At 43.1% G+C, this 13,187-nt stretch overlaps 1 protein-coding gene across 1 annotated transcript in view; it reads right to left on the bottom strand.

The window, feature by feature from the left end:
* Positions 1-3,054: 3,054 nt before the first annotated feature.
* LOC134654175 (macoilin) overlaps positions 3,055-13,187 on the bottom strand; it is a 32,218-nt gene continuing 22,085 nt past the window's right edge. Inside the window, exons 12-14 of the mRNA XM_063509623.1 lie at positions 9,354-9,480; positions 4,709-4,910; positions 3,055-3,295 (exon numbers count right to left, since the gene is read on the bottom strand). Of these exons, the coding sequence (XP_063365693.1) occupies positions 3,114-3,295; positions 4,709-4,910; positions 9,354-9,480 (511 nt within the window). The 3' untranslated portion in view covers positions 3,055-3,113. The remainder of the gene's footprint in view (positions 3,296-4,708; positions 4,911-9,353; positions 9,481-13,187) is intronic.

Below are 13,187 nucleotides of genomic sequence, written 5' to 3'. Positions count from 1 at the left end.
TTTCTCTTTTACTCCTATCAAGCGTAATTAGAGTGGCAGAAAAAGATGCCCGCAATTTGCCAACTTGAGGGTAGGCCCTCTGGTCATCGAAAGCGTTTCTGTGATATACCATAGATAATACACAGTTTTTTTAAATCGCAGATCAGCGTTTCGACTATAGGACAGCTTTATGAATCCAAATATTTCATTGATGAAAAAATAAACGCTCTGCTATTATCGTATTAACATACACGGTTACAAAACTAACATACACGTATTTCTCGGTTAGATCCGGTTGTGCCGATGTTTGTATGGACATTTTCAAATTGAAAACGCTTTTTAAATAACTAATAAATTAAGAAAAACATATCAAAAGGTTAATTAAATAAGAGAACAGAAAATGAGATCACAAAACGCCCATACAAAAACCAGCGTTTTACAATGCCAGCGTCATGTTGAAAGCTTGGTATCTAGACATATGACAGACTATTCTTTATGGCATATCCTAGACCTAGTCTTCATCCATATTATTTCATCCTTGTAAATGCCATTTTAACTCCAAGTACACAGATTTTCATATAAAACAATGCTGCGTTAGATTATTTTCTATTTCTATGTACAATAACTGCAGCAGGCTTAAATTTCTTTCAAAGTTAGAAAATAATTCTTAGTTTTAGTATGTGAATGATCGAAACTGACATCGAAACAACAGTAGCGTGTTGTAATGTACAGATCTTTATGGGAGACGGCACACTGCTTGCGTGCACGTCTACTCACACGCATCCGGTGTGCTCTGGCCTTTATACCCTAAAGAATAGTTCTGCATGCCAAGATACTTGTTTTACAATAGCTCTCCCTTTACCAGAATGGTTTTCTAAAGTCACGCTAGATGCAAGCTATGTCTATCGAGAGTAAAAATAGTTTGCGTTCAAAAATAACTGTTTCTTTAAATGCCAGAAAAATGCGTGTTAAAATGGAGGTTTACCTCGTGCCGCCCAATGTACATTAGGATGCACACTCAATTTCGATGGAATGACAACCTTAATTACTAACAAAGTAGGTAGCATTCCATTTGTCTCGTGAAATTTTCGAACAAATGAAATTCAACTCAATTGAAAATACAACAAGATTCAAACTTCCTTGGCTATAATTTTGTATGGTGGGTGGCACGAGGTTAATATGACGATATCAGTCTATTGTATTGATTTAAAAGGAATATGACTAACGCAAATATTTTTACCATCAAATAGTACTAAAGGGCTAACCAATGAACTTGACAGACATACTTTTTCGTGATAAAAATATGATGTTAATCGATTATTTTTGATATTTAAATAAGTTCATGATTTCCGTCTGAAAATTTCATTTTTTGGAAAGATAATATTAGAGGATATTAGAAACATTTCCTACCACTTGACCCTCCTAAGGCCCAGCCATACAAATAAAAAATCCAAAATTTGCCACTGAAATTTGAACCTATAGTGTAGGAAATAGAGTTGATTTTGCGTTGTTGGAAAATTTAACGAAACAAAGCAAAAGCGACTCTGTTCCAATTGAATAGGATTTAAATTTCATCGAACTGAAGAGGTACTATAGGTAGGACCTTGGGCCTTAGGAGGTTACTATGCGGTGTTGACTCTCAAGAAAAAGACGAATTAATACTGTATATTATAGCTGACGAAATCTTAGTGCAGAGATGGTGAACCTTTATTGTATTATTTTCAAAAACACCTAGGCCACGTGTCGTCAAATAAGAAAGATGTAAATGGATTTTTGAATCCTAAACCATAGTGAAATGGTTGAATTTTCTGTTCAAAATAACATGGCATTTGTGAATATGATACCTTAGTTAGATCTTTAATTTATTAAAATTATGTTGAACTTGTCAGCATGATCGTGGTCGTGGGACCTGAATAGTTAGGATTTGATGGAGTAAATAAATTAACGTGCCTAAACTGTTTTGCCAGATACCATTGGTTCACCATCGCCATTAGTGTCAAAGGTTGTAGACTGAATAAGAAATGTCTCTTTTATTCACTAATATTAAATCGCAGATCAAGAAAAATAACCCCAGCGCATTTGGCAGCAGTAAACCTTCATTGTATACACCTTTTAAAATAATAGTTAATTTAACAACAATTTACTTAGTTAAAAAAGTATACTGATTACGAATTTCGGTAGAGAACGTAAGTGTAAAAAAATGTCGTAAAATTCTGTTATTTATGTTTACTACATTAAATGCGGCCTCTAAAAACGCTCAGGTAATTTTATCTTGACTTATGTTAGCTCATTATAACTTAATCAATGAGGTCTTTAGTATTAACAATAATTCTCCCTTTCACTGTAGGACATAAATTAGAAGCATCCGATCCATTCATACTTGGACTTTTGGATTTTAGATGGATTTTTCTAATTTATACCCTTATCATTTGTGATGTCTTGCTGCTTGAAATTGGACCAAAAATATCTTCACCTAAAGATTTTAACATAAAATGATATTGTATGGAAACAAAAAATGAACTTAAAACCATCAAATCAATTGATCAAAATTTATAAGAGACAGTTTCATTAAAAACTAAAAACACATTAGTTCAGATAATGTTTTGACAAAATAAGTGGTAAGTGAAGTTTCGTTATATCGGAGCGCCCAAGGTGCTCATAAATATCTTCGATATCGACCGGGATATGAACCGTTGTATTACCTTTTGTATTGTTTTCGGGCTCCCGATATTTCGATAAGTCTAGTGAAACTAACCGTGAATTATTCAAAACTGTTCATCATACAGGGTTCGAAATTATCCAGATAGTTAGTATTTCATAATTATCCGATAAATATCGGATAATTATCCCAAGTATGGATGGTGCTATATTTATTTTCTTTGATAGTAAAAAATTATTGGACGTTTTTTGCAATTTTTTAATAAATTTTATTAGGTTATTATCAAACCGATAATTATCAGGCGTAAGAATCACGATATTTATCGCGATAATTATCAAGATAACTATCATTGATAATTATCCTTTCGAACCCTGTCATCATAAATATCTTGAAAATAAATGAAAAATCAAGTCCAACTTCAATTTGGGAAGAATTATCACCAAACCTCAGTCCATTGAATCCAGTCCAGTCCAGTTTAGGCGTCCGAGCAAAGCTGCTTGGGCGTGTACACGGAGGCATTAGGGTCGAGCGGGGACCCGTCGGATAAACGCAGCTTGCTGACGCCAGCGCCCGCCGCCGTAACAAACTCCGTTGGCATCACGGCCAGCATTTGAGCTTTCAGTTCTTCGATTTCTTTCTCTTGACGGGATATTAAGCCTGGAAGAGAGTTGTCATTAGTTGGGATCTTGGAGGATATAATCAAACGGAGACGCCATGTCTGTAATTTTCTGTACAAAACAGTCTGCCGCTTTTTGCGGGGGAGGGGAACGTCAAATGTATGCGTAACGTAAAAATAGCCATGTCAGATAAACGTCAGTCCATACATTGTGTATGACCGTTGGCCGCCTATTTTCGACAGAGGGGAAAGCCTGTTAATGGCTACTCCATTTAGTTGTAGCCTCCAAGGTTGGGGTCGTATTAGGGTTCTGTACCTCAAGAGGAAAAAACGGAACCCTTATCTGTCTGTCCGACCATTCCCCCCCCCCCCCAACCCTTTATCTCCGAAACTACTGGGTCTAAAATTTTGAAAAAGAAAATACACAAAATAGTTCTTTAGCTATAGATGACAGGAAAACCTGTTAGAAATATGCAGTCAAGCGTGAGTTGGACTTAATGTACGGAACCCTTGGAACGCGAGTCCGACTCGCACTTGGCCGGTATTTTTTTGGGGATAAGATGCATTTTACAGAGTTTAAAGGGCCTTCTTTCGACTCTATTGCCATACAAGTGAGCGTGAATGAGCTGTAGGGTTTGCTATTGAATGTTGCGACCTGCTACGGCGTGTCCCCAATTCTTTAAGAGGTATCAAATAACAGAACGCTTTACTAATATAGGGGAAGCGTGCCAGAATGCTGCCAGGGTCTTTAGTCAGAATTCAATCGTTATTCCCCTTTTTTTAAAACCAAAAGTGATAGGTATTTACAATAAAGGACTAATAGACATACATTACGTTTAATAGTACAATCAATTAAATAATACAATCGTGAATATAAGAATCGTTTAATAATATAATCGTGATATAATGGAGAGCTTTTTAGTCGAGTACCGTGTTTAGGCAACTAAGCTTGCTGAGTTGCCTAAGTGAGGTACGAGATTGAAAAGCTTGATTATATCACTATTGTATACAATACTTTTTCTACGATTCAACAAAAATAATACTTTAAACTAGTAGAATCATATAAGTAAACAAACTAAAAGTATACAGCTAAGATACGCGAGCAGCGAGCAGCCGCGATACCTTCACACTCGTACGCGTCCAGGCCGCCGAGGCCCGGCGGGTTGGTCAACGACACCACGTCGTAACTCATAAGGCCCTGGTACTTGCTCCGCGCTAAATTCAATTTTGACAGTTTTTTTCTCGATTTTGGCCACCGTAGCCTATGGATACTAACAAGCAACGCTAAGTGGTTTTCGTAGTGTATGGATGTTGCTATATTAAGGGTGTCACATGCGCGTTTCCGAATTAAATAATTAAACATAATAATTAGTAATAAATAATTGGTTTGAGCTATAGTTTTGTTTCATCCTCTCCGTCGCAGCAGGTGGTTGTTCATGTTCACGTGTACATACCCTCCTGTATGTGCATGTGTCGCTTGGCGTCGCCCAGCGCCTGCAGCAGGTCCAGCTTGACCCTGGTCTCTGCGCTGAGCGCGCGCTGCAGGTGCGCCGAGCGCTCGGACAGCGCGGCGCACGCGGCGGCCAGGCGCGCGCCGCCCGCCGCCTCGGGGGAGGCGGTCGGCGGCGCCGGCGAGCGCGACTCCAGGGCGCAGGCCTGCCAACAAAACCCATTTTTAAAATAGTTGTGTACAATAGTGATATAATCAAGCTTTTCAATCGCGTACCCAATAAGGCTACTCAGCAAGCTTCGTGGCTTTAACACAATACCAAAAAACTCTCCATTATATCACGATTGTATAAAATACTATTAATGTGTTTGAGTCTCACGGGAGTTTTATAGTTAAAAAATTATAATGCGAGATTAACGCGAGATCAAGATAAAGATATTTTATTTGCAAGAATACTTAATTCTAAAGTACGTAGATGTTGTTTTGTTAAGTGGTGTACAGTATTCAGTCGCACAAACGACTCATCAAATAGTATACACTTATGCGAGATAGCCCGAGGTAGATCGTTGATGTATACCAAAAATAATAGTGGACCTAAGTTGCTCCCTTGAGGAACACCTAGTTGTACCTCACGAAAATCTGAACGATATTTGGCTTTAACAAAACTCTAAACTACTTTTTCTATTTTTACTACTTCGGTAACATTGTTTCTTTTGTGACAAGTAGCTTTTTATCCAATCAAGTGCAACTCCTCTAATCCCATAGCATTCAAGCTTTGTTATGTTCAACACAGTCAAACGCCTTACTTAAGTCTAAAAATATTGATAATACTGGTATTTTGCTATTCAGGCTTTCAGATACATATTTAATTAAATCAAAGCAAACCAATTCAGTTGAATGTCCTCTTCTAAAACCATGCTCTGCTTGGAGATTTGGTTAGCATTTCATAATGCTAACCAAATTTTTATTTTCGAACCGTATAATATTGCACAGTGGACGTACCCAAGATGACAATGGTATATCGACAAACACAAATCAATAAGAAGGTATAGTACGACTCATCTCAGGTGAATTTTTCGCTTCGAGCCTTAATCTTTTAAACAAAGGCCATTGTCTCTATTATCGCAGAGCCGCTAGCTACCGAGTCAGCAGGTGCCAGTACAACATTCACATTGAAAAACAACCGGTATCGTTATAGTATTAAGGTTCAGATTTAATGTCACTGATATTCTAGATATTACGTTTTGGTAGTGTAGGACGATAGACCGCCCCGAAGCGATACGGCACTCATATTATTTTGGTACTTGGTGTGATGTAAAAAATGAAACACGGTTATTTATGATAAAGCGTTGTATATTTGTTATTCGGATAGCAAGAAAAAGACAGCTAAATTAGTCGTTATACAACTCTCTCTGTCGCACAAAAATCCAAACAGTATGCAATCAAAATCCAGGGTCACGTAAGCAGGTCGTCAAGTTTTTAACAATATCGGGCAGAGTACTTATACATACGATATTAGAAACCGACTAAAGCCTGATTTAGGGTCGCTAAATGATAAAATCACGGATCTTGCACACCGCTCTTCTCATAATAATAATAATAATAAGCCCGCAGGGCAGCTTGTGGCGAGCTGTTGGGGAGTAACGACCCCACGGACCCGAGTGCTCCAGAGAGTCGGTCAGGGTTTCCGTCTCCGGCGTGTCTTCTTCGGTCGGAGTGGACCCCAAGGGGACCCGCAGGACTCTCGACTCTGGCTTGCCTTAATTGGCCGTCCAGAGAGGAGTCGTTAGAGCTATATGCTCCAGGGGTGGAAGTGTTAAAGGGCATAACGCCGCGAGTAACTTCGGAGAAAGCGCAGCACACCTCTCGACACCCCTGAGCCGCTCACGCCGGTGTTGCGCCTGGCCGTCTTTACGATGGCGCATCAGGTGCCCATCTAGCGAGTGGCGAGTCACCGCCTGCCTCGATAACACTGTATATCACAATGTTATGGCAGGTGTCCGCAACTCTTTGCAATAGCCCAGTCTTATTTTCCAGCCAAATTTAAACCATAGCCCAGGACTCTTTCCAGTTTTCTACAATAGCCTCCAATGCCTGCTGAAACCGGTTTATGGGTATCTATTTATGTACCCATGAATGGGTTCCAGCAGGCGTTCTACATGACATCAAAGCTCTCCAAACGGCCTCTACGTGTTGGATCTATATCCCCACGCACGCCTTATAAATGACCGGGCTTAAAAACCCGAGAGTTTGTAACGGAGATACAAATAATAATAATAATAAAATCATTTATTTCAGGCAAAGCCCATAAAAGTGTTAGTGTATATTTACAATTAAAGCATAACTTAAGACTATTGTTAATAAATAATACAGAGTCACAAAACACAGACAAACCGGATGAGCAGACATTCACTAATACTGTCAATAAAATATTAAAACTACAATGGTACAATAAAATTCAGAAATAGGTAAAAAATAAAATTACATAATTGAAATATTAATTATAGAAATAAATAAAAACATTAATATAATAAAAATAAATGTAAAAAATCGATCGATAATAAAAAATCAATTATAATAAAAAACATGTCATCAATTAAAATTTAAAAATTACTAATTAAAATTTACCAATGTCGAGTGAAGGCCGATCCATCTTTTCAGCATGGGTGAATCCCACCTGTCGGCGAACACCTTTAGAAGGCTGCTAGGGCTCCCCCGCATCCTTTCTAACAATGAGGCGCAGTGCTTCCTCATGATCGCATGAAAGCCATCAATTCCCGCCTCCGTAAACATGCCCGAAGCACTGCACCTCCGATGAAGCCCCAGCAACGCTCTAAATGCATTATTATATTGCACACGGAGTGCGCTATACGTCCTCCGCGTAAAATTGACCCAGAGATTGCAGGTGTAAAAGCACTGGCAGTATGCCCTAAATAGCGTTAGTTTTACTTTTCTAGTACAGCTTGCAAATCTCCGAGCCAACATATTGCAGCGAACAGACAGCGCCCTCCTCTCCCTTTCTATGTCCATATTGTCAGAGAGGTCTTCAGTGACCCAGTGGCCCAGATACTTAAAATGCTTAACTCGGTTTAAATGGGTACCACACAGAGCAATTGGTGGCACAACCTCGTACGTCTTAGCACCAGCCTTGAAGATTAGGAATTCACTCTTCTTAGCATTGTATCTGAGCCCATGGTCCACTGCATACCTCTCACAGACACCGAGCAAGTTTTGCAATGCGCCGAGAGATGGCGTGAGCAGCACCATGTCGTCTGCATAGCTGATGTTGTTTATACAAACTCCATCAACCGAACAACCGACGTTGGTGCCGCTCAACTTCTGGATCAAACCGTTGATGTACAGGTTGAAAAGCTGGGGAGATGTAAGCCCCCCCTGTCTCACCCCGCATTCCAACCTGTACTCCTCCGAAAGAACACCCGCCCATCTCACACAGTTTCTCTGGTTATGGTACCAATATTTAAGAAGAGAGGTTACCTCTATCGGCAGGCCTGCTACTTCCTCAACCTTGCTCCATAGGACCTTATACGAGACGAGGTCGAAGGCCTTAGATAGGTCCAGGAAACATGCAAAGACTGGCGTTTTTCTAGACGTATAATACTGGACGGTCCGCTTGAGACAGAGGATAGCACTCTCAGTTGAGAACCTATTGTATTTAGGTATGCAAAACAATAGTGGTCAGGTCGCAAATCCTTATCAGTGTTTTTATTGTCACTATACGTCGGCATCACATCAGAGGTGCTAATTTCACAGTATTTTAAAGATAAGAAAAAATAACAATGCTTGCAGCTGCATCTTTGTAAATTATTACATTTAATAAAAATAAAATAAATAAAGTTTTATTTTCAGGCATCACGTACAGTAGATAGTACACCCATATCAAACTAAATATTAAAACTTAAAACTAAAATAAAAGCAAAGTAAAACAAGTTAAATAGTTAATTGTTACTATTTTTTGTTTCCGTTTTGATGTACTGAAAGCCAGTGCCATTTACCACCGCAAGCTAATAATTTAAATAAAACAATATAATAAATATCCACGTTTCATTTTTAACACCACACTAAGTATCAAAATAATATGAGTGCCGTATCGCTTCGGGGCGGTCTATCGTCCTACACTACCAAAACGTAATATCTAGAATATCAGTGATATTCAATTTGAACCTTAATACTATGACGATACCGGTTGTCTTTCAATATGAATGTTGTACTGGCACGTGCTAACTCGGGAGCTAGCGGCTTTGCGATAATAGAGACAATGGCCTTTGTTTGAAAGATTAAGGTTCGAAGCGAAAAGTTCACCTGAGAAGAGCCGTACAACGATTTATACTTCTACAAAATAGTGTACCGTAACGTGTACCCACAGACAAGACATCCTCCAGACTGAGCATAGTAGCGCTACCCACACACAAATATACGGTAGTTTTACTCCATTTTCGAGTCAAAGTGTCTTTGTGTGACGTCCGTGTCTTTGAACGGACCAATCACAGCACGGGACTCGCCCACCTCGTCGCACCCCAGTATTTTTGGCAGCATCGGTTTCTTGAAATAATTGCTCTAAACTCCGTCTAGAGGATTCCTAGTCTATGCGTGTACCTATCCCATAATAGACATTAGAAAGAAGAGATCACCTGATCCGTGGCGTGCTGTCTCGCTCTCGCGAGCTCGCGGCGAAGCGCCGAGGCCTCGGCCTCTCCGCAACGAATAGCCGCGCGGCACCACTCGTTGTCGCAGCCCGACTGGTTGTTGTTGCTTGTACTGTTGCTGCAATATAAACACGCATTAGCGAACTAATAATATAGTAGTTTATGCAACAGTGATATAATAAGGGTTCTTAAAATTCAAGGGTCGAAGTTACAAAACGAGACGTAGTCGAGTTTTGTAAAAAAAGACCCGAGAATTTTAAGAACCAATTATGAGCTGTTGCATACATTACTTTTTCTATGACAGCTGCAGCAAAAAAAAAAAAAAAAAAAAAAAAAAAAAAAAAAAAAAAAAAAAAAAAAAAAAAAAGGTATTATTAAAAAAAAGAGTTATTATTGTAAATGAAAACATACCTCTTTCAATCAAGATGATCGGAACTTGTATCTTTAAAAAAAATAAAGCAGTTGTATTATACTCATAAGATGACTGCTAGCAGTCATCTTATGAGCCTATAGACAAAGCATTCAAATGACATTGCTTTAGATATCACTGTCAGTCATTTAATTGACACATTTAAGTGCTGGAGTAGAAAAAACATTTAACCTGTCGTTTCCCACGATATGACGTCACCCATAAGCGTTATTCATAAACGTCTGCTAAGTTTTATGATGGGGCCGTGTCGTACGCGTTTCGTGACCAACAAATGGTCTCACCGGAAGATCAGCGCTGACTTCTGGGTTAGCATTATGCTGAGGCGGGACCATTTCGTGGTAAACTATTTATTTATTTTATGTTTAATTTTCTCTGTTGTTGTGTACTTGTGTATGTTATAGTTTATCACGAATAAATGCGATGTTTATGATAAGTTAATCAGCTCATGATCACAGGCGCGGATCCAGCCCTCAAATAAGGTTGTGGTCACAGCCACTCGAAAATCGGCAAGTACGAGTCAGAGTAGGCGTTTTGACAAGTATTCTGATACTATAAAACATGACATTGATACATCAAGGCGGTTTGTTCACAAAGGGCCTGTAGGAAAACGCGAAATCGAAACCCAGCTATCTCCCTCTTTATCGCTCGAATATGCAAGAGTGATAGAGAGGTTAGATAACAAAATTTCGACTCTCTTGTTTGCGACAGACCCTTAGATTTTGACTTATTGTGGGAGTTACGCTGAGCCGTCGCTCTAGAGTTGCTCGCTCGTGCGTGCGCCACGTCGCTATCCTGTAATGTGGTATGTGAGGTATAGTTACTGTTGCGGCTGTCGCTTGGCCCGCTGCAGCTGGTGCTCGGCCAAGCCGTCGCTCTAGAGTTGCTCGCTCGTGCGTGCGCCACGTCGCTATTCTGTAATGTGGTATGTGAGGTATAGTTACTGTTGCGGCTGTCGCTTGGCCCGCTGCAGCTGGTGCTCGGCCAAGCCGTCGCTCTAGAGTTGCTCGCTCGTGCGTGCGCCACGTCGCTATTCTGTAATGTGGTATGTGAGGTATAGTTACTGTTGCGGCTGTCGCTTGGCCCGCTGCAGCTGGTGCTCGGCCAAGCCGTCGCTCTAGAGTTGCTCGCTCGTGCGTGCGCCACGTCGCTATTCTGTAATGTGGTATGTGAGGTATAGTTACTGTTGCGGCTGTCGCTTGGCCCGCTGCAGCTGGTGCTCGGCCAAGCCGTCGCTCTAGAGTTGCTCGCTCGTGCGTGCGCCACGTCGCTATCCTGTAATGTGGTATATGAGGTATAGTTACTGTTGCGGCTGTCGCTTGGCCCGCTGCAGCTGGTGCTCGGCCAAGCCGTCGCTCTAGAGTTGCTCGCTCGTGCGTGCGCCACGTCGCTATTCTGTAATGTGGTATGTGAGGTATAGTTACTGTTGCGGCTGTCGCTTGGCCCGCTGCAGCTGGTGCTCGGCCAAGCCGTCGCTCTAGAGTTGCTCGCTCGTGCGTGCGCCACGTCGCTATCCTGTAATGTGGTATATGAGGTATAGTTACTGTTGCGGCTGTCGCTTGGCCCGCTGCAGCTGGTGCTCGGCCAAGCCGTCGCTCTAGAGTTGCTCGCTCGTGCGTGCGCCACGTCGCTATTCTGTAATGTGGTATGTGAGGTATAGTTACTGTTGCGGCTGTCGCTTGGCCCGCTGCAGCTGGTGCTCGGCCAAGCCGTCGCTCTAGAGTTGCTCGCTCGTGCGTGCGCCACGTCGCTATTCTGTAATGTGGTATGTGAGGTATAGTTACTGTTGCGGCTGTCGCTTGGCCCGCTGCAGCTGGTGCTCGGCCAAGCCGTCGCTCTAGAGTTGCTCGCTCGTGCGTGCGCCACGTCGCTATTCTGTAATGTGGTATGTGAGGTATAGTTACTGTTGCGGCTGTCGCTTGGCCCGCTGCAGCTGGTGCTCGGCCAAGCCGTCGCTCTAGAGTTGCTCGCTCGTGCGTGCGCCACGTCGCTATTCTGTAATGTGGTATGTGAGGTATAGTTACTGTTGCGGCTGTCGCTTGGCCCGCTGCAGCTGGTGCTCGGCCAAGCCGTCGCTCTAGAGTTGCTCGCTCGTGCGTGCGCCACGTCGCTATTCTGTAATGTGGTATGTGAGGTATAGTTACTGTTGCGGCTGTCGCTTGGCCCGCTGCAGCTGGTGCTCGGCCAAGCCGTCGCTCTAGAGTTGCTCGCTCGTGCGTGCGCCACGTCGCTATTCTGTAATGTGGTATGTGAGGTATAGTTACTGTTGCGGCTGTCGCTTGGCCCGCTGCAGCTGGTGCTCGGCCAAGCCGTCGCTCTAGAGTTGCTCGCTCGTGCGTGCGCCACGTCGCTATTCTGTAATGTGGTATGTGAGGTATAGTTACTGTTGCGGCTGTCGCTTGGCCCGCTGCAGCTGGTGCTCGGCCAAGCCGTCGCTCTAGAGTTGCTCGCTCGTGCGTGCGCCACGTCGCTATTCTGTAATGTGGTATGTGAGGTATAGTTACTGTTGCGGCTGTCGCTTGGCCCGCTGCAGCTGGTGCTCGGCCAAGCCGTCGCTCTAGAGTTGCTCGCTCGTGCGTGCGCCACGTCGCTATTCTGTAATGTGGTATGTGAGGTATAGTTACTGTTGCGGCTGTCGCTTGGCCCGCTGCAGCTGGTGCTCGGCCAAGCCGTCGCTCTAGAGTTGCTCGCTCGTGCGTGCGCCACGTCGCTATTCTGTAATGTGGTATGTGAGGTATAGTTACTGTTGCGGCTGTCGCTTGGCCCGCTGCAGCTGGTGCTCGGCCGAGCCGTCGCTCTAGAGTTGCTCGCTCGTGCGTGCGCCACGTCGCTATCCTGTAATGTGGTATATGAGGTATAGTTACTGTTGCGGCTGTCGCTTGGCCCGCTGCAGCTGGTGCTCGGCCAAGCCGTCGCTCTAGAGTTGCTCGCTCGTGCGTGCGCCACGTCGCTATTCTGTAATGTGGTATGTGAGGTATAGTTACTGTTGCGGCTGTTGCTTGGCCCGCTGCAGCTGGTGCTCGGCCAAGCCGTCGCTCTAGAGTTGCTCGCTCGTGCGTGCGCCACGTCGCTATTCTGTAATGTGGTATGTGAGGTATAGTTACTGTTGCGGCTGTCGCTTGGCCCGCTGCAGCTGGTGCTCGGCCAAGCCGTCGCTCTAGAGTTGCTCGCTCGTGCGTGCGCCACGTCGCTATTCTGTAATGTGGTATGTGAGGTATAGTTACTGTTGCGGCTGTCGCTTGGCCCGCTGCAGCTGGTGCTCGGCCAAGCCGTCGCTCTAGAGTTGCTCGCTCGTGCGTGCGCCACGTCGCTATTCTGTAATGTGGTATGTGAGGTATAGTTACTGTTGCGGCTGTCGCTTGGCCCGCTGCAGCTGGTGCTCGGCCAAGCCG

Source organism: Cydia amplana, chromosome 14, assembly GCF_948474715.1.
Source record: "Cydia amplana chromosome 14, ilCydAmpl1.1, whole genome shotgun sequence".
Classification (NCBI taxonomy): Eukaryota; Metazoa; Arthropoda; class Insecta; order Lepidoptera; family Tortricidae; genus Cydia; species Cydia amplana.
Note: the sequence above shows the minus strand (reverse complement) of the source record. Positions and strands in the feature narration are given on the sequence as shown.